Consider the following 22,127-nt stretch of genomic DNA (forward strand, 5'->3'; position numbering starts at 1 on the left):
GGTTTCTCATCAGCATGCGGGCGTGCACGCCCTCTCCAAACATGGAAGAAGATAAAAAAGAAGCTTTTGGGACGATAAGACGACACAAAGGCCTCCCGCCGCTCTTTGAGGAGGAAGGAAACGGGACACAGGAGCTTTACTCTCTGAGGAAATGTCTTTTCAAAATGAACGGTGACAAAAAGCAAAAAAGCAGTCATATTTGGGGAATAGGGGCAACACAAAAGATCGCACACACACACACACACACACACACACACGCTTCCTGCATGGAGGAGGATGAAGATGATGTGCAGATCATATTCAAACACTCGCCATGGCAACAGGCTCCGTGATGAGGCTAAACTGCCGCAGCACTTGGGATTGAGATGATACAAATTAAGGCAACTCTGGACAGTTGCCAGGGAAACGCAATCGGCGTAGGGGTTAAAGTCCAACCTAAACACACCTTAAAGCTATTTTAGTGACAGCGCGCCGGGCGGGGGAGGGGCGCACCGCTCCACAAATCATCAGTCGAGCAGCGAGTGTGTGTGATCACACTTCAACATCCCTCCATATGCCTCCTCAATGCCTGGGTGTGTGTGTGTGTGTATGTGTGTGTGAGGTTTTCATGTAGCCCACCCCCTCATAGCCTCCCCCCTCATACCTCAGCTCCACAAAAGCAACAAAAGAAAAAGAAAAAGAAAAACGATCCACTTTGGTTAAATGCGTCTTGCTTTTATTGAAATGTTTCGTTTCTCTACTTAAAAAGAAAGAAAAGTAAACATGATTTTATTAGATGAATGAGTTAGTATTCCTTTGCGAGAACAACACACTGTTTGACTTTCTGATAAGCGGTGCAACATAGGTGTGTCCCAGATTATTATGGGATGTAGGCCGTGATTAAAAGGTGCAATAAGTAACAGTAGTGCTGCTTTTTCGCCAACTTTACACATATTTGAAGTCTGGACATAGCAGGTTCGTATATTATACTAAAAACTGTTATTGGTTTGATAAATATTTTTAATAATTAATTATAAAAAAAAAAAAGCTGGATAAATAATTAATAAGTATGAACATATCAACACCAAGACAGTGAAATCTAATTAATTAAAAATAAATATTTTCTAGAGTTGTATAATATAGCGTATTTCCTTGAATTGCGCTAATTAATCTAAAACCTCTTCTCACTCCGGCGTTTACCACAGGAATGCGGTAAAGGTAAGCATGCGCTAATTATTTTAAAACCTCTTCTCACTCCGGCGCTTACAGGCAGTAAAAATGTAAGTGTCATGTAAGGATACCATCATGAAAAGCACATTTAATAAAAAAAAACATTATTATGGTCTTACCTTTACTTATAAATGAAGTCCATGCCAGCGCATCGGTAACTTGTTTATAGAAGTCTTCCTTATCTTTCTTCAGTTTTAAAAGTCTCTCTGTCTTGACGGAGATCGTCCTTTATTACCTCCTGCTTCGATTGAAAGTCCAGTTTAGAAAACTGCTATTTTGATTGATTGATTGATACTTTTATTAGTAGATTGCACGGTACAGTACATATTCCGTACAATTGACCACTAAATGGTAACACCCGAATAAGTTTTTCAACTTGGTTAAGTCGGGGTCCACGTTAATCAATTCATGGTATTAGACCGCTGCTATCAGTTAGCTCGGCTCCTCAAGTGCGGGCGACGACAGAATTATCCTCGGACAACTCCCCCTCCCGTTCTGCTCCGTGGGTGATCTCTTTATCCCACCATGAAGTGTTATAGTATGAATAATACACTGGGTATTTAGGACTGGAACATGTTTTATTTCAGCCCGGTTGTTTACATAGCCAGCATAGGAGTGTTACATCCTAAAAGGTCCGTCGTGCATATCCGTTCCAGCACATATCACGTCACTCATTGTCACTTCTTCTGCAGCCGAGTAGTCGCAAGAAGGATCACTATCGCCCTGTGCCACCAGGAGGCGGGAGTCATTTAATGACACATATTTGACACACGCAGCTACGGTATATTAATAAAACACAGCTGCATACTGTTCTTTGGACCTTAAATCCTACCGAATAGCTCTTAATCTTCTTCCCTTTATGCGATTTCAAATTACCGGTATTGAAAATGATGACAGAGGAAGTGTCACTCGTGACGTGACGAGTTTGACCCGGTGGAAATTCTAGGCATATGCTAATTATCTAGCGAAACAAATTTGACCCGGCAGTAATTCTAGGGCAGGCGCATACTATATACCCGGCGGAAATTCAAGGAAATAGGGTATGTATAAATGTGTCCAGACCTTTGGGACGATGTGTGTGTGTTGTATTTTTATATTTGTTAGGGCTGACAAAATAACGAGTTAACTCATGCCATTAATCACAAAAAAATGATCACATTAATCATGTCTGCACGCGGATGAATTTGATTCCTACTTGGAAGCTTGTTGTACGTCGGTGATAAAAAATACGTCCGTGTGTACCATCAATTCCGGACTGTAAAGCGCTACTTTTTTTTTTTTTCCCCTACGTTTTGAACCCTGCGGATAATTTATGGATTTTTGTTCAAAATACCGCCGTAATGTTTTGTGTTCGATAGTTTTCATGAAAACCCAAGCAGGGACACTGAAAAAGTGTGGAGTTTAGTTGTTTGTGCTGCGGCGCCGTTTTTTGGACGAGTTCGCTCAAATGTACTACATGTTTCAATGCCTTGAACAGGAAGTCAATTGAGCCTTATGGAACTCAAACTCAAAACTTTTGATCATTTTCATCATTTTTTTTTATTTTCTGTTTTTGCCTTTTTCTTCCCCGCTTCCCTGATTGCCATTCCTGGGTGTATTTTTTTTTTGTCATTTTGGTCATTCTGGCTCTTCTCGGGACTTATGGAACTCAAACTAGGTGGCTCTTTCCGGAACTTATGGAACTCAAACTAGGTATTTTTGATAATTTTTGTAATTTTTCACATTTTTGTCTGTTTTTGCCTTTTTCTTCCTCGCTTCCCTGTGTGCCATTCCTGGGTGTATTTTTGACATTTTGGTCATTCTTGCTCTTCTCGGGACTTATGGAACTCAAACTAGGTATTTAGATAATTTTCGTTATTTTTCATATTTTGGGCTGTTTTTGCCTTTTTCTTTCCTGTGCGCCATTCCTGGGTGTATTTTTTAACATCTTGGTCATTCTGGCTCTTTTAATAACTTATGGAACTCAAACTAGGTATTTTTTGATAATTTTGGGCATTTTTCATATATTGGGCTGTTTTTGCCTTTTTCTTCCCCGCTTACCTGTGCGCCATTACTGGGTGTATTTTTTTGTTTGTTGACATTTTGGTCATGAAGCTCAAACTAGGTATTTTTGATAATTTTTGCAATTTTTCAGATTTTTGGCTATTTTGCCTTTTTCTTCCCTGCTTCCCTGTGCCCCATTTCTGGGTGTTTTTTTGTTGTTGACATTTTGGTCATTCTGGCTCTTCCTGGAACGTATGGAACTCGAACTAGGTATTTTTGATAATTTTTGGCATATTTCACATTTGGGGATGTTTTTGCCTTTTTCGTCCCCTTTCCCTGTGCACCATTCCTGGGTGTATTTTTTCTTTTAAATATTCTGATCATTCTGGCTCTTCCCGGGACTTATGGAACTCAAACTAGGTATTTTTGATAATTTTCTGCATTTTTCACATTTTTGGCTGTTTTTGCCTTCTTCTTCACTGCTTCCCTGTGTGCCATTCTTAGGTGTATTTTTTAAAATGAAATTTTGGTCATTCTGGCTCTTCCCGGGACTTATGGAACTCAAACTAGGTATTTAGATAATTTTCTTAATTGTTCATATTTTGGGCTGTTTTTGCCCTTTTCTTCCCTGTGTGCCATTCCTGGGTGTATTTTTTAACATATTGGTCATTCTGGCTCTTTCCGGAACTTATGGAACTCAAACTAGGTATTTAGATAATTTTCGTAATTTTTCATATTTTGGGCTGTTTTTGCCCTTTTCTTCCATGTGTGCCATTCCTGGGTGTATTTTTTAACATATTGGTCATTCTGGCTCTTTCCGGAACTTATGGAACTCAAACTAGGTATTTTTTGATAATTTTCGGCATTTTTCACATATTGGGCTGTTTTTGCCATTTTCTTCCCGCTTCCCTGTGTGCCATTACTGGGTGTATTTTTTGTTGACATTTTGGTGCTATTATGGAGCTCAAACTAGGTATTTTTGATCGTTTTCGCACCATTTTTCAGATTGTTGGCTGTTTTACCTTTTTCTTCCCTTCTTCCCTGTGCGCCACTCCTGAGTTTTTTTTTTTTTTTGACATTTTAGTCATTGTGGCTCTTCCCGGAACGTATTGAAACTCAAACTAGGTATTTTTGATCATTTTTGGCCTTTATCACATTTTTGGCTGTTTTTGCTTTTTTCGTCCCCCCTTCCCTGTGCGCCATTCCTGGGTGTATTTTTTTTGTTGACATTTTGATCCTTCTGGCTCTTCCCGGGACTTATGGAACTCAAACGAGGTATTTTTGATAATTTTCTGCATTTTTCAAATTTTGGGCTGTTTTTGCCTTTTTCTTCCCCGCTTCCCTGTGCGGCACTCCTGGGTGTATTTTTTTTTTGACATTTTGGTCATTCTTGCTCTTCCTGGGACTTATGGAACTCAAACTAGGTATTTTTGATAGTTTTCACCATTTTTCAAATTTTTGGCTGTTTTTGCCTTTTTCTTTCCCCTTTCCCTGTGCGTCATTGTTGGGTGTATTTTTTGACATTTTGGTCATTCCGGCTCTTTGCGGAACTTATGGAACTCAAACTAGGTATTTATGATAGCTTTCGCCATTTTTCATCTTTTTGGCTGTTTTTGCCTTTTTCTTCCCCGTTTCCCTGTGCGGCATTCTTGGGTGTAATTTTGACATTTTGGCCATTCCGGCTCTTCCCGGGACTTATGGAACACAAACTAGGTATTTTTGATCATTTTCGTCATTTTTAAAATTTTGGGCTGTTTTTGCCTTTTTCTTCCCTGGTTCCTTCCCTGTTTGTCAATCAATGCCTTCGGTTTTATTTGATCAGACGTTTTACTACCGTTTGGAAACAACTAAGGTATGTAAATAAATATTTCTGTTTAAATAACATATATATCTGCGGCTTGATAGTCCGGTGCGGCTTATTATCGGAAATATATTTTTTGTCAGGAGATTTAGTGGGTGTGGCTTATATACCGGTGCACTTTATAGTCCGGAAAGTGTGGTACATTGATTGTTTGAGTGCTTTCCATGCTTGTGTTGACATTTCCTTTCTGCCTTCATAGCTGAGGAGACTATAATCAGTGGAATGTTAAGTTTGAAATAAACATTTTGACATTATGTACGTTTTACACCTGCTCCTTGTTTTCCATAGTTCGTGAAAACATAAATAATTGTCGACATCGGTGATACGGTTTTAAACCCTACTGAGGGGACTCCGACTGGTGTGGGGATTTCCATTTCAAATACTCCCTGATAGGATAAAACTGTGAGCGGGATTTAACAAAGTAAATGGCGTACCTTTAAGTCAGGGGTGTCCAAAGTGCGGGCCGGGGGCCGTTTGGGGCCCGCGTGTTATTTTTTACCGGCCCCATGGCACATTTTAAGAATACAATTGAAAAAAATTAAAAACATAAAAAGTGGTATAAAAGAGCAAACAGGTGTAATGTAACGAGAAATTGTTGCAATGCTTACTCTTATAACAGTTTATTTCTTTATAAAATAATAATGAATCAAAATCAATGTCATTATGAATCATTGACCTATTACACATTAAATATTCCACTTTGAAAATATTTTTGGGGTAAAATGGTGCATATTTTGTGTTTTGCCATACAAAAAACTGAGCTGTTTTTTTAAAAAAGAAGGGCCAAAAACAAACAAACAAAACATAAACAACAATAAAACTTAAAATTGACGGATATATCTGAATTTGATCTCGAGATTATTGTGCTAAAAGTAAACAGTAAAAAAAATTTATTATTTATTTTTTTAACACTTTAATGAGAAGGACACTTTTGGATCTCCAATTATTTTAGTGTGATTTGTTTTTAAGTGTCATTGCTCAAAAAATAATAATGAATCAAAATCAAAAATGAAGGCTCCAATTATTATATAATCTCAAATATTCCACTTTAAAAAGTTATTGGGTGAAAAAATTGCATATTTTGTGTTTTTTCCCCTAATGTTGATCTAGAGCAGGGGTGTCAAACTCAAATACAGAGTGGGCCAAAATTTCAAACGGAACAAAGCCGCGGGCCAAGGTTGAACAAATTAACCTTTTAATAGGGACCCAAACAAGTTTTGCATTAAATATTGAACAAGCAGGGCTTATAAAACTTTAGTGACATGCAAAATCCAGTTTCAAATAATAATAATAATAATAATTAAAAAAAATATCAATGGCATATCAAATACAATTTTTATAAAAATGTTATGCCTTTTTTTCTATTTGCAATCTTCTGAGGTAAATATCAATTTTTTTCCACAGGCTAATAACAAATTTGAAAATAAAAGAACAATAATGAATGAACCAAACATTCAAGCTTTGAAGTAGCAAGAGAAAAATGCATGAATAAAACGTTAATTATTTGGTCAGTTTGCTGGAAGTTTCCCGGAAGAGTTAGTGCTGCAAGGGATTCTGGGTATTTGTTCTGTTGTGTTACGGTGCGGATGTTCACCCGAAATGTGTTTGTCATTCTTGTTTGGTGTGGGTTCACCGTGTGGCGCATATTTGTAACAGTGCTAAAGTTGTTTATACGGCCACCCCCAGTGTGACCTGTATGACTGTTGACCAAGTATGCGTTGCATTCACTTGTGCGTGTGTATGTGTAAAAGTCACAAATATTATGTGACACGCTTTTAGTATGGAGGAAAAGCTTACCTGATGACAGGTTGTAGAGAACGCTAAAGGCGGTGCCTTAAACGCACGCCCCCAATATAGTTGTCCAGGTGGAAATCGGTAGAAATTCAGGAGAATGGTTGCCCCGGGAGATTTTCGGGAGGGGCACTGAACTTCGGGAGTCAACCGGGAAATTTAGGAGGGTTGGCAAGTATGAGTATTAGCGGTGAATGCTGTTTTTCAGCGGGACCGACGCTGTATAACACCGGCGGGCCAGCTCTAATGCTACATTGATATTGCCTCAAGGGCCAAATTAAATCAGTTTGACACCCATGATTTAGAGATTTAAAACTTGAATAATAATAAAAATACTGAATAATGACACATTTTTACTATTTTTTTTGACCAAAAACCAAAATTTATATTTTTTATACATATATTGTATTGGTTTTTTGAATATAAATTATGAAAATGGCCCCCGCTTGCTGTAATTTTTCAGTGTGCGGCTCTCAGCGGAAAAAGTTTGGACACCCCGGCTTTAAGTAAGACAATTAAAAAGGTTCCTGTTTGACATTCTGACAGTAAAATTGCATTTGTCGCCAAATATTGGGCCCTTTTTTCCCGGGTTTTATAAAGGATGCAAGTGATTAACAACAAGTGAACAGTCATGATTAATCGAAATTCAAAGTTGTGATTAATTAGTCCGATTGAAAAAAATCGTCATTCGACAGCACTAATGTTTTTATTCAAAAGCCCCTGAGAGTGAAACCTTGGCATGAGTTAATGTTTGATGCCAAAGTCTGACCTTTGCCTCCAAGGAAGCGTCAAGGTTTTTTTTGTGTCTTCTTTTAGCAACATTTCTGTTCCTTCTTCTGCCTTATCTTGCAAATCGCTTTTTCTTGGCTTCTTATCACGTATTTGAAAGGTTTTGCAAGCACTTCGATGAAAGATTGGGACAGTGATTCAACGATTCAAAGCACAACATTTATTATTTTTGTTTTTTTCATGTTTAGGCACTCGGTCGACGCTTACCATCCTTCTGGTAATAATGGCAAGTGTTCCCCAACATTGGTGCATGAAAAAACCCAGCAGGCAGAAGACATTGATACAACGTTGATTATACGTACGTGTCCTTTAAAGGCCTACTGAAAGCCACTACTACCGACCACGCAGTCTGATAGTTTATATATCAATGATGAAATATTAACATTGCAACACATGCCAATACGACCTCTTTAGTTTACTAAATTGCAATTTTAAATTTCGCGCAAATTATCCTGCTGAAAACGTCGCGGTATGATGATGCGTGCGCGTGATGTCACGGATTGTAGCGGACATTTGGTCAAGCACCGATCCCAGCTATAAGTCGTCTGCTTTAATCGCATAATTACACAGGATTCTGGACGTCTGTGTTGCTGAATCTTTTGCAATTTGTTCAATTAATAATGGAGACGTCAAAGAAGAAAGACGTAGGTGGGAAGCGGTGTATTGCGGCCGCCTTTAGCAACACAAACACAGCCGGTGTTTCCTTGTTTACATTCCCGAAAGATGACGGTGAAGCTTTACTATGGAACAGAGCGGTCAAGCGAAGTGAGAAAAGGGTGGTAATAAATCGGCTCTTACCACTTTCGTCGTTCCTCCTGTACTTGCGGACTCTCTTGCCTCCTCCCACCGGCCGCCCCCGACCGTCGGATGCTTACACCGTGTAGGAGGGGGAAGAAAAAAAAAATCTCAGCCCGGCGGCAGTCGCCTCGTCGAGAAACGTGGATTCCCTCGGAGACACTGGCGGTCACCACACCCCTCCGACTTTCAGGTTGTACAGGTACGACCATATAACCTCACTAAAACACTAGTAACACAATAAGCAGATAAGGGATTTTCCAGAATTATCCTAGTAAATGTGTCTAATAACATCTGAATCGCTCCCATTGCCCCCGTCTTTTTTTGTTGTATTTATTTATTTATTTTTAGTCCTTCACTCTCACTTTCCTCATCCACAAATATTTCATCCTCGCTCAAATTAATGCGGGAATTGTCGCTTTCTCGGTCCGAATCGCTCTCGCTGCTGGTGGCCATGATTGTAAACAATGTTCGGATGTGAGGAGCTCCACAACCTGTGACGTCACACGCACATCGTCTGCTACTTTTGGTACAGGCAAAGCTTTTTTATTAGCGACCAAAAGTTGCAAACTTTATCGTCGATGTTGTCTACTAAATCCTTTTAGCAAAAATATGGCAATAATGCGAAAAAGTCAAGTATGAGACATAAAATGGACCTGCTATCCCCGTTTAAATAAGAAAATCTCATTTCAGTAGGCCTTTAAAACGGACTTTGAAACATTGTTGCAAAATAGTTGTGTCTGTAAATTGAGACAATGTTGATGTACAACGTTGGATCCACGTAGTCGGTTGGGAAATCACCAAAATCCAACGGTCAAATCCTGACATTGAATAAAAGTTGTCAAAAAGCATGTTTTTCTAACGTTATGTTCGAGTTGCTCGACATCAGGACCTAATCCGACAAGTTCTCAACGTTGTTTCAATGTCCTGTGCCTGCAGGGGAAGTACACTGAGAGACATCGACTCTGTATTTCACCTCAAAGTACGTACACACAAACTTTGCCGAGCCAGGAGGAACAGTCGGGCGTTTTGCCGACGCTCTTTTGCATATTTTCAAATGGTCCTTTCAATGTCTGTGTCGACAACTCCCTTGTTTAGCGGGGTGTTGCCGACTGCTCTTTTTAGCAAGGTGACTACCTTAGCATAGCCAGGCGTGAGTGTGAGACGGGTGCTAGCACGCCAACAGTCGAGCGTTTGGCCAACACTCTTCTGCGTAATTTCAAATGGTTCTTTCTATGTGTGTGTCGAAAACACCCTTGTTTAGCGGGTGTTGCTAACTGCTTTTAAATTTTTTTTTTTAGCAAAAACGACTAGCTTAGCATAGCCAGGCGTGAGTGTGAGACGGGTGCTAGCATGCAAACAGTCGAGCGTTTAGCCGACACTCTTCTGCGTATTTTCAAATGGTCCTTTCAATGCCTGTGTCGACAACTCCCTTGTTTAGCGGGGTGTTGCCAACTGCTCTTTTTAGCAAGGTGACTACCTTAGCATAGCCAGGCGTGAGTGTGAGACGGGTGCTAGCACGCCAACAGTCGAGCGTTTGGCCAACACTCTTCTTCGTGATTTCAAATGGTTCTTTCTATTTCTGTGTCGAAAACACCCTTGTTTAGCGTGTGTTGCTAACTTCTTTTTAAATTTTTTTTCACCAAAAACGACTAGCTTGGCATAGCCAGGCGTGAGTGTAAGACGGGTGCTAGCACGCCAACAGTCAAGCGTTTAGCCGACATTCTTCTGCGTATTTTAAAATGGTCCTTTCAATGTCTGTGTCGACAACTCCCTTGTTTAGCGGGGTGTTGCCAACTGCTCTTTTTAGCAAGGTGACTACCTTAGCATAGCCAGGCGTGAGTGTGAGACGGGTGCTAGCATGCCAACAGTCGAGCGTTTGGCCAACACTCTTCTGCGTGATTTCAAATGGTTCTTTCTATGTTTGTGTGGAAAACACCCTTGTTTAGCGGGTGTTGCTAACTGCTTTTAAATTTATTTTTTTAGCAAAAACGACTAGCTTAGCATAGCCAGGCGTGAGTGCGAGACGGGTGCTAGCATGCCAACAGTCGAGCGTTTAGCCGACACTCTTCTGCGTATTTTCAAATGGTCCTTTCAATGTCTGTGTCAACAACTCCCTTGTTTAGCGGGGTGTTGCCAACTGCTCTTTTTAGCAAGGTGACTACCTTAGCATAGCCAGGCGTGAGTGTGAGACGGGTGCTAGCATGCCAACAGTCGAGCGTTTGGCCAACACTCTTCTGGGTGATTTCAAATGGTTCTATGTTTGTGTCGAAAACACCCTTGTTTAGCGGGTGTTACTAACTACTTAAAACATTTTTTTTTTTAGCAAAAACGACTAGCTTAGCATAGCCAGGCGTGAGTGTGAGACGGGTGCTAGCACGCCAACAGTCGAGCGTTCAGCCAACACTCTTCTGCGTATTTTCAAATGGTCCTTTCAACGTCTGTGTCGACAACTCCCTTGTTTAGCGGAGTGTTGCCGACTGCTCTTTTCAGCAAAAACGACTAGCCACGCATGAGTGTGAGACGTGTGCTAGCACTCCTTTTCAAACCCAAAATGATTGTATGCTAGCAGCCACATTAGCACGTATCCCATGAATTAATAGTAGTCAATCTTGACGTTAGCCCGCTATCGATTTTCTCCTTTTGTTCCCCGGCAAGAGAAAACCGATAGAAATGAGCGACCGGTCCTCCGAGCTCGCAATTAGCGCCACGACAACCAATTGTTAAGACAATTTTGCCACGTTAACGACGTGAAAGGGAGGCTTGCTCGTCGTGATTTGTGACGCTGACTCCACATGACAACGTTTCACGTGGCTTTAAGGTGCTTTTTTTTTTTTTAAAGGGTTTGGCGAGCCTCCGTTGTGTAACACACACACACACACACACATACACACAACAATACACACGAATGGACTGACACGTTGTTTAAGTGCACGGGGAAAAAACGGCTAACAGCTAATTAAAAAGGCCCCCCCCCCCACCCCTCTGTCCTAATTAATGGCAGCTTCAGATAATCACATAACTGACAATTGACTGTTTGCTATTGAATACACACACACACTCACACACACAGCTGGCAGTGTGCCATACACAAATATTGTGTTGTTACAGCTCGTCACACGCCTCGTTAGCACCACAACAACACAAAAACACTCAAAGTGACTTCAACGATCGCACAAGGAGATCAAAATGTGTGTTTACAGTTAAACCCCCCCCGGAAAAACACCTCATCCAATCACAAGAGTTGCATTCGAGGAACTCTTATTTTGAAAAACCCCCGACGCTAACTGCACGCGTCATAAGATGTCCCAAATGCGGATGTGGGGGAGGGGGGCGGAGTTACAGATCCCGGAGCAGCCGAGGTCGCTTGGCACTGAGGATGACGAGGGTGAAGAAGCGGTAAGGGCACCGAGTAAGCCCCGCCCCTCCTCTGCGGCGCCACACCCTTACTGAGTGTTTTCCGGGCCGCCTCCGCAGCACCGACGAGATATCGGAAGCTTTGGTCGTGTCGAGGTAAAAGGCTGATGTCGGCCCTAGGGAAGGGTGTGGTTGCCGTGGTAACCCTCACCCTACCACGACAGGAGTGCGTCACAGTCGACCGGATAAACGTCCCCAAAAAAATGTCGTACTACTTTATCTCCTACGCCAGGGGTCGGGAACCTTTTTGGCTGAGAGAGCCAAGAAGCCAAATATTTTAAAATGTATTTCCGTAAGAGCCATATAATATTTTTCAACACTGAACACAACTTAACGCGTGCATTTTTTTTGGTAAGATTAACATTTCTAGAGTATAATAGGTCTCTTATTCTTTGTAATAACATTGTTATTCTGAAGCTGACTGTGGAGGGGGCGTGGCCTGCAGCAAAGCGGGGTGTTGCCAGGATCGGCCTCAAAATCAGCGACGGGTGCGTAGATGGCCCACCTGGGCCTTGTTAAATAATCACCTGTCGCTCTGTTATAAGCAGCAGCCAGGAGGAGAGACGGGGTCGGAGCTGGAGCCAGAGCGCGAGCCAGAACGAAAGAGAAAAAGACAATTGCTGGAAAGCAACTGAGAGACTTATTGAAAAATAAAACAATATTGTAATGCCGGTGCTTGGTGGTCTGAAGACCCACACTAACCATTAATAAATAAATAACTTCTTACCATTAACGCCATTTCTTGAACAGGTGCGGTAGAAAACGGATGGATGGATTAAAACTGCATGAGAATGTTTTATATTTCGAAAACATTTTTAACACTGTGATCCATCCATCCATTTCTACCGCTTATTCCCTTTTGGGGTGGCGGGGCCACACTGTGATTACAAGTGGAATTATTCATTACTTTTCGTGTCAAGCAATGTCATCTCAGATTTATCCGAGAGCCAGATGCAGTCATCAAAAGAGCCACATCTGGCTCTCGAGCCATAGGTTCCCTACCCCTGCCCTACGGTTTATAAAACGGCGCGGCTGATTGATGGATTTGTCTTTGAAAAAAGTCTGGAAAAAAACAACAACGAGAAAAGTCACTAAAAAAGGTTATTGTTTGTGCTTTGGCGCCATCTTCTGTTGGGACTGAGCTTTCAACCGGAAGTACATGTGCAGCTTTGTATTCTAGCCTTCCGTAGCCTTTTCTTCATTTTTTTTTTTTTGGACGAGTTCGCCCACTGCAGGTCGTACGTGAATGGGAATTCCTTCGCTTTGCACCGGAAGTAAAAGTGCGGTCCGTCCTCTACCCGTCCATAGCGTTTCTACTCATACGGAGTCTCCGTTCGTCACTCCAAGCGGACGTTTGTGAGTTTTGTAATATAACTGCAACAATTCTTACGTACTAAACCGTCTTGTGTGTGATGTCTGTGGGATGATGTACGTGACGTCTTAATGTAGAAAGTTAGCGTCATTAGCTTTAGCTCTTTGTTATTATTATTAACTTACAAAGGTGTTGTTTTAGTACTGGTTTCCGTTTCACAAATTCCTGTCTACAAGGTTGCAGGTGTGTGTTTAAAGGAATATTCCACCATTCTTCCAAAAGCGCATTGGTGGTGATGGTGGGCTCTCAGCCTCCGTTCTAATTCAACCCAAAGGTGTTCTATCGGGTTCAGGTCAGGACTCTGTGCAGGCCAGTCAAGTTTACCCACACCAGACTCAGTCATCCATGTCTTTATGGACCTTGCTTTGCTGGAAAAGGAAGGGGCCCGCTCCAAACTGTTCCCACAAAGGTTGGGAGCATGGAATTGTCCAACTTTTTTTTTTTTTGGTATCCTGGAGCATTCAAAGTTCCTTTCACTGGAACTAAGGGGCCAAGCCCAACTCCTGAAAAAAACAACCCCACACCATAATTCCCTCAGTTGGATGGGTGGCCAAATACTTTTGGCAATGTAGTGTATGTTATTTTCTCTACTTTAAAGGCATCATAAAGTTCCAGCCTGGAGGGAGAGCGGAGGAGAATGGGAGTGTCGAGGCAACTTTCAGTTTCGATACCTGTTAAAATCGTGGCAAATTTAGGGGATTTTCTCTACTTTTTTAATGGTGTCATGAAGTACCAGCCTGGGGGGGAGAGTGTTTATTTTTAGTTTCGATACCCGTCAAGGTGAGGCGACCAAAATGGACAAAAGGACGACAGACCGTTTTAAAAGTTGTTTCCGAACTTAAGACAGACGATATCGCGTCGTTTGTACACACGAAGAAGCTTGGTCGACCGTGACTCCTGACGTAGTTGTAACCACGGCAACCTTGTTTTTGTTGCGTCAACAGGATGTCCTGAAATGGCGTGGAGGTTTAGCACCACCGTGTTTGGACCCGGCTGACCCAGGATCTGCGGGCTCGCTCCTCCACACCCCCAAAAACAACAGGAAGAACGAAAAGGCCGTCAAAGCGTTACGTTCACAAGGCGGTCGTCGTGGAAACGGACGAGACGGAGGCTGCTGGTGTCGTCCGGGTGAGGGGGTCACGCGGTCAGAGCGCGGGCCTTGGCGGCGGCCGCCTGCGCCCTCGGGACCGCCCCCTGGCTGGCTTCCCTCCTCGTCAGCTGGCCGCTCTCAAACACGCCCTCGTGGCCGCCTCCTCCTCCGCCGCCGCCGCCGTCCATGAACGTTAGCAGCCCTGCGCCGCACAGAGAACGCCGACCGTCACCCAAAAAGCATGACTGACAGCCGGTGGGGCGGAGTCTGTGTCGTCACAACGGTTACAACGGAGGGACTGAAAGTGAAACATGTCTCGGAGCGGCGTTGCGAATTAAGAAGTGTGAATGTTTAATGATTGATGACATTGTAAAAAAGTACGTTGTTGGACCGGATGATCACTGACTATGTACCAAACAATTGATAAGTGCTGCAGACCGCCCTATTTATTAACCTCTTAAGGCCCAAGCTGTGTGTTTACACCCTCTTTTATTTACTTCTATTTGCTATTTGAGCTTATTGGTTCCTAAATAGAATATAAAATAAGAATCATCTTTTGATATAAGGTACTTAGTCCATAAGTACACAAATGTGTACTTCATGTTTAGTGACATGCTAATTCTTATTGTTACATTTTTCCCCCCCAAATTCCATCGTATGTTATACTCTACTGACACCACCAGATGGCCGTATTAAGTGTCCACATAAGTGGCCGTAAGACCCCAGTTCAGTAGTGTGCACAGTTTTGGAAGTAAGAGCTAAAAGCCATACTTGCCAACCTTGACACCTCCGAATTCGGTAGATTAGAGTGGAGGGTGGTTTGGATTGTTAAGGTGGGCGGGGTCGGGATTAAGGGGGAGGAGTATATTTATAGCTAGAATTCACTGAAAGGCAAGTATTTCATATATATATATATATATAGTGAAGTGAATTATATTTATATAGCGCTTTTCTCAAGTGTCTCAAAGCGCTTTACATAGTGACACCCAATATCTAAGTTACATTTAAACCAGTGTGGGTGGCACTGGGAGCAGATGGGTAAAGTGTTTTGCCCAAGGACACAATGGCAATGACTAGGATGGCGGAAGCGGGGATCGAACCTGGAACCCTCAAGTTGCTAGCACGGCCGCTCTACCAACCGAGCTATACCGCCCCAAATATATATATATATATGTATATATACATATATATATATATATGTATGTATATATATATATATATATATATACATACATATACATATGTACATAGATATATATACTGTATATATATACATACAAATATATATATATATGAAATACTTGCCTTTCAGTTAATTCTAGCTATATATATATATAATATATATATATATATATTTATTTCATTATTGTCAATCCTCGTTATATTCTCTGTCACTGAACACCCTCTCTGATGACTTGCAAGCGTACTTCTTTTTAGTCGTCGTCGCCATGTCTCTTCTTCGTTCTTCTGCTTCATCTCTGTTATTTTTTTTTTAACATTACTACTTGCCGTAGTTTTGAAGCAATGCATGATGGGAATCCGGATGTTGTGTGTCAGTGTATTAACGTGGCGGCTGGAATAAACACACGCTGAGAAATAGCTCCTACCTGCCCTACTTTATGGGTTATAGATAAACCTATGGATAACGGAGACATATACAAGAGTCTCCTTGTTGTGTGTGAAGTTGTGCACTCTCCAAATGCCGTAGGTGTTATAACGTGACTGGGCCGGCACGTTGTTTATATAGAGAAAAAGCGGAGGTGACGAAAGGCTGTCCTCACTCATGTCCGCATGGACCCTGGAGGGGGCGTGCCTTGTTGTCCAGGTGGAGATTGGGATACATTTGGGAGAATGGTTGTCCCGGGAGAGGCACTGAAATTCGGGAGTCTCCCGGAAAATTGAAGAGGGTTGGCAAGTATGCTAAAAGGTGCTGTCCACGCATGTGGCCACTAAGGCCTTTAGAGGTGTTTAAAGGAGGTACTGCGCGGCTGTATATTATGTTATCATACGCCTCCTGCCTGTGGCGTTTTGTTATGTTTACAAACATGCAGCAGACATCTACCACTTTTTATGGGCATTTTAGAAGCAAGTCATGCAGTGCCTTTACAACGGAAGTCACTTTTTTAGCATGCTGGAGAGATGCTCCGGATGCAAGAAAATGCATATCGTAGGAAGTTTTTTTTCATATAAAGAGCCAGCAGACAGTAAAACACATCACTTAAATTAGTTTTAATCAGCCCCTTAAAGCCCCACTTAGGAAATTTCAGTCTTACCGTAGCCTTCCACACATCCGCTTTTGAAGTCGCCCTCGAACCTCATCCCGTCAAAGCGAGTGAAGACGCCGGCGCCTTGAAACTTCCCCTGCACAAATTCCCCTTCATACCTGAAGAGTCAAACATGTTTTGTCAGAGGTGAGTCAGGTGGGTGGGGAGTGGGGGGGAATCTTTGGGCACCGAACGATTTGATCCGTCTCGATTCCTGATTCGAAACAATTCTTGGCATGTTTTATTTGGTATAATAATCATAATGAAACATTTTCAAAGAAATGGATGGATATCGCCTAAAATGTTTTAAAATGTATGTATGTATACATATATATTACAAAAATCACTTTTAAAAAATGAAACACTTGTAATATATAAAATATATGCATGTAAATGTATATATATACACATATATATACATACATACATACATATAAAAATGCATACACATATAAATAAATAAATATATATATATATATATATATATATATATATATATATTTTCAAAACGTGTTCTTAAAGGGGAACATTATCACAATTTCAAAAGGGTTAAAAACAATAAAAATCAATTCCCAGTGGCTTGTTGTATTCTTTGAATTTTTTTTCAAAATTTTACCGGTCTCGGAATATCCCCAAATAAAGCTTTAAAGTGCCTTATTTTCGCTCTCTGCGAAGACACTGGCCATTTCCCTGTGACGTCATACAGTGCTGCCAATGTAAACAAACAATGGGAATACCACAGCAAGATTTAGTGACATTAGCTCGGATTCAAACTCGGATTTCAGCGACTTTAAGCGACTCAACAGATTACGCATGTATTGAAACAGATGGTTGGAGTATAAAAGTATTGAAGAAGAAACTGAAGCTATTGAGCGAATAGCTATTGACGCTATTCATAGTCATAGCATGGCCGAATAGCTGCGTTAGCATCGCCGGTAAAATGTGCGGACCAAACGATCAGGACTTTCGCATCTTTTGACACTGGAGCAACTTAAATCCGTCGATTGGTAAGTGTTTGTTTCGCATTAAATGTGGGTGGAAGGAAACGTAATATAGTTGCAAATGCATCTACAGGTTATCCATACATCTCTGTGCCATGTCTGCTTTAGCGCCGCCGGTAAATAGCATGTTAGCATCAATTAGCGTAGCATGTTAGCATCGATTAGCTGGTAGTCAACATCAACAAAACTCACCTTTGTGATTTCGTTGACTATTGTTGCAAATGCATCTGCAGGTTATCCATACATCTCTGTGCCATGTCTGCCTTAGCATCGCTGGTCAAATGTGGAGACACTCTGGCACATTCAATGGGGGTCTGGCGGCAGATTTCTTGCCACTTTCGCATCTTCGGGCCAGTGGTGCAACTTGAATCCCTCCCTGTTAGTGTTGTTACACCCTCCGACAACACACCGACGAGGCATAGTCCAAAAAACGGAAAATAACAGAGCTGAGACCCGGTGTTTGTAATGTGTTGAAAATGAAAATGGCGGGTGTGTCACCTCGTCGACGTCACATTCTGACGTCATCGCCTCCAGCGCGATAAACAGAAAGGCGTTTAATTCGCCAAAATTCACCCATTTAGAGTTCGAAAATCGGTCAAAAAAATAAATGGTCTTTTTTCTGCACCATCAAGGTATATATTGACGCTTACATAGGTCTGCTGATAATGTTCCCCTTTAAGCCAGAAGGAGATTTCTTTACCCTTTAATCGGTTTTAAAAGTTTCATACATATATATAATGTATATGTTTATATATATATTCATATGTATGTACGTATGTATATATATATATATATATATATATATATATATATATATATACACACACACACACATACATATGTATGTATATATACTGTCCATATATATACTGTATTAGAAAAATATTTTCAAAAAAATAAAATATATTATATACATACATGCATATACATGTATGTATATTTATTTTTTAAAACAAAGATACATTTAAAAAAACACGTTAGACAAAAATATTTTGTACAAATATACCTGTTTTGAAATATACATATATTGGTAGATATACATGTGTATATTCATATTTATGTATATATATATGTATACATACATATGTATAAATATATACACATGTATACTTTAGAATCGTAATGAATAACAATCACGATTCGGACGTGAATCGCTAATTTGGTGCCCCCCACCCCGAGAAATGAGTCCCAACTCTCGTTAGGACCAGGTGCAAGTGACAGGAGGCGGAGCAGACCTGGATCCGTCGGCGAAGACCAGCACGCCGCAGCCGTTGAAGAGTCCGTTCTCAAACTGCCCCGTGTAGCACGTGCCGTCGCTGAAGGTCAGCTGACCCCGGCCGTGACGCAGCCCTGCCACAGAAGAAAGCGTCATAGAGGCGGACTTTACGCGTGGCAAAGTGACGGCGGGCCTTGAGTGGAGCGCCGGGCCCCCGAGGCTCCAAGCGTGGCGCTAAAAGCTCGGCGCGGATGATAACAAAACATCAAGAAGAGTCTTGAAAGTAAAACGGCTCGGAAGAAGCGACTGAATGGGAAATGAAAGTGGAAGTGAAGCTGATGATCAAGACGCCGCTCACATTAAAACACGCTGGAGGTTATTTTTACACGCGGCGAGGACGGATTGTAGTTTCTTTTTTTTGTTTTTATTTGTGTGCATCAGAGTGGCGCCTCCTGTCACGGCGGTCTCCTGGCTGACAGCGCTGACAGGAAGTCTGCGTCGTCCCGGAGGTCCAGTGCTGACAAAACCACTTTGTCGTGTCTCCGAGCTCAAGCTAAGCTAAAGTAAGCCTTCCACATGACACCACAGAGAACGTCAACGCACCCTTCTAGAATCCTCCTTTACGCTTTGTGGCTCGTTACACTGGATGCACATCTTCATGGCGGACTAGTCTTGTACAGTATACTACTACCGGTATACTAATGAACCACATTCGGTACTATACCCCCTCTGAAAAGTACCGGTCCACCACCCCCCGCCGTGCCATTGCTGGTTTTACGAGCAGAAGAGCATGTTCGGCAGCACACAAACACAGAGTACTTACAAGCAGACGCAGTCTGTATAGAATGAACGCATTTAGGGCTAAAAACTGAGGATAAAGGTGAAGTTACAACAATGAAACGCGCTCAAGAAGAGGTGCTTTAAGATAAATGAATGAAGTTTCTCACAAGTTCATTATCACTGGAGGACGAGGAGTAGCTAAAAATGCGTCGCTGCACACGGGAGGATACAATAGCTCACCGGCGTCACAATGTAAACAAACGGCATGGTGGATCTACACTCGACAAACACTGTAATGATACCAAGTACAGGAGTGTATCTAGTCGATACTACTATGATTATATCGATATATTTTTTAGCATCACAACATATATTTTCAATTCATATTATGTTTATTGTGGGGGAGTAGGCGCGGCCAGATGTGGAGGAATGGGTTGTGTATGGCCCGGCCTCAAAGACAGTGGCAAGGTGAGTAGATTGCCCAGCCGGGTCTGAATATCTAATCACCTGTCGCTCTTATTAGCAGCAGCCGGTACGAGACACGCGGTTGGAGTTGGAGCCGGAGGAAAACACACGAACAGAGACAAGCCGGACTGAAAAGTCCAAAAAGAGAGAAACGTCCACATTTATAAACTCAGGAAATACGTCCCTGGACTCTGAATATGACCAATATATGATCCTGTAACTACTTGGGATCAGATCAGTACTTAAATTTGCGGTATCATCCAAAACCCCCCAATTCAAACCGTTCCAACTTCAAAATATCCAGCCTATTCGGGAATCGCGGGCTTTCCCTTGACATATTCTGAAAATTCCCAGATTTACCAGAAATTCCAGGTTTTCCGGGACATTTTTCCCATTCAAAATGAATTGACCATTTTTCAAACTTCCACCATTTCCACATTTTTCAACCGATTCCAACCATTCCACCTTCAACATATTTCACCATCCTGGAAATTTGAACTACCTTTATCCACGTAAAAAAAAAAATTCTGGTTTTCAAAAGCCCTATATCCTTCTTTTTTTCTGGCGACTACTACTTCAACATTTTTCAACCCATTTCAAACGTTCTACCGTAAAAACATTCTTCTTTATTAGGACAAAAAACAATTTTTTTTTTAAACTGGAAAAAGTCCCGGTTTTCCTGAAATTTACATAAATTCCGTAATACCATTTCTCAATTCAAGATGTTACTAAAATAACTTAGATTTTTATCGCACTTTTCTAAACACTCAAAGCGCTCACAGAGAAGTGGGACTCAGCATTCATTCACACCTGGTGGTGGTAAGCTACATCAGTAGCCACAAAATTTCAACACCACCATTTCAACTGATTCAGAACATTGAAGTCTTTGAACACTTTCGCAAAAATTCATGCTTTTCCATGAAATTCCCTTGACAAATTTCAAACATTCCAGGATTTTCCAGAATTCCTGGTTTTCCAAAGCCCTATTTCCACCCTTTTTTCTGGCGACTACTACTTTCACATTTTTCAACCCATTTCAACTATTCCACCGTCAAAACATTCTTCTTAATTAGAACAAAAAACTAAGTTGTTTTTTGAACTGGAATAATTTCCGGTTTTCCCGAAATTCCGTAATACTATTTCTCAATTCAAAGTGTTACTACTTCAAAATTTCTCGACCGATTTGAAAAACTCCAACACACAAACTATTTCAACTCATTCAGACTAATCAAGTTTTTTTTTAACCAATTTTCCAAAAAATTCCCGGTTTTCCTGAAATTCCCAAATTGTTTTGAATTGGAAAATTTCCTAGTTTTCCCGAAATTCCGTAGTACCATTTCTCGATTCAACATGTTAGGACTTCAACATTTCTCGACCGATTTGAAAAACTCCAACACCAAACATTTCAACTCATTCAGAACAATGAAGTCTTCTAACATTTTCCCCAAAATTCCCGCTTTTCCATTAAATTCCTATTGAAATGAATGGGAAATTTTTTAAAGTTCCACAACAACCACATTTTTAATCCGGTTCAAACCGTTCCAACTTCAAACTGTTCAGCCTATTCAAGAAACGCGGGCTTTACCTTGACAAATTCCCAAAATTCCCAGAATTCCAGGTTTTCCCATTCAAAATGATTTGACCCTTTTTAAAACTTCCACCATTTCCACATTTTTCAACCGATTCAAAGCATTCCACCTTCAACACATTCCACCATCCTGGAAATTTAAGCTACTTTTATTCAAGTTCAAAAAAATTCTGGTTTTCCAAAGCCCTAATTCCACCCTTTTTGTCGGCAACTACTAATTCCACATTTTTCAACCCATTTCAACCATTCCACCGTCAAAACATTCTTCTTAATTACAAAACAAAGTTGTTTTTTGAACTGTAAAAATTTCTGGGTTTCCCGAAATTCCGTAATACCCTTTCTCAATTCAACATGTTACTACTTCAACATTTCTCGATCGATTTGAAAAACTCCAACACCAACCATTTCGACTCATTCAGAACAATGAAGTCTTTTAACATTTTCCCCAAAATTCCCGCTTTTCCATGAAATTCCTATTGAAATGAATGGGACATTTTTCAAAGTTC

At 41.2% G+C, this 22,127-nt stretch overlaps 1 protein-coding gene across 1 annotated transcript in view; it reads right to left on the reverse strand.

The window, feature by feature from the left end:
* Positions 1–7,770: 7,770 nt before the first annotated feature.
* Positions 7,771–22,127, reverse strand: part of LOC133561581 (MORN repeat-containing protein 4-like) — a 45,230-nt gene continuing 30,873 nt past the window's right edge. The window contains exons 3-5 of the mRNA XM_061914967.1: positions 18,808–18,922; positions 16,581–16,690; positions 7,771–14,509 (exon numbers count right to left, since the gene is read on the reverse strand). Coding sequence (XP_061770951.1) covers positions 14,355–14,509; positions 16,581–16,690; positions 18,808–18,922 — 380 coding nt within the window. The 3' untranslated portion in view covers positions 7,771–14,354. The remainder of the gene's footprint in view (positions 14,510–16,580; positions 16,691–18,807; positions 18,923–22,127) is intronic.

The sequence above is a fragment of the Nerophis ophidion genome, linkage group LG01 (assembly GCF_033978795.1).
Source record: "Nerophis ophidion isolate RoL-2023_Sa linkage group LG01, RoL_Noph_v1.0, whole genome shotgun sequence".
Lineage (NCBI taxonomy): Eukaryota > Metazoa > Chordata > Actinopteri > Syngnathiformes > Syngnathidae > Nerophis > Nerophis ophidion.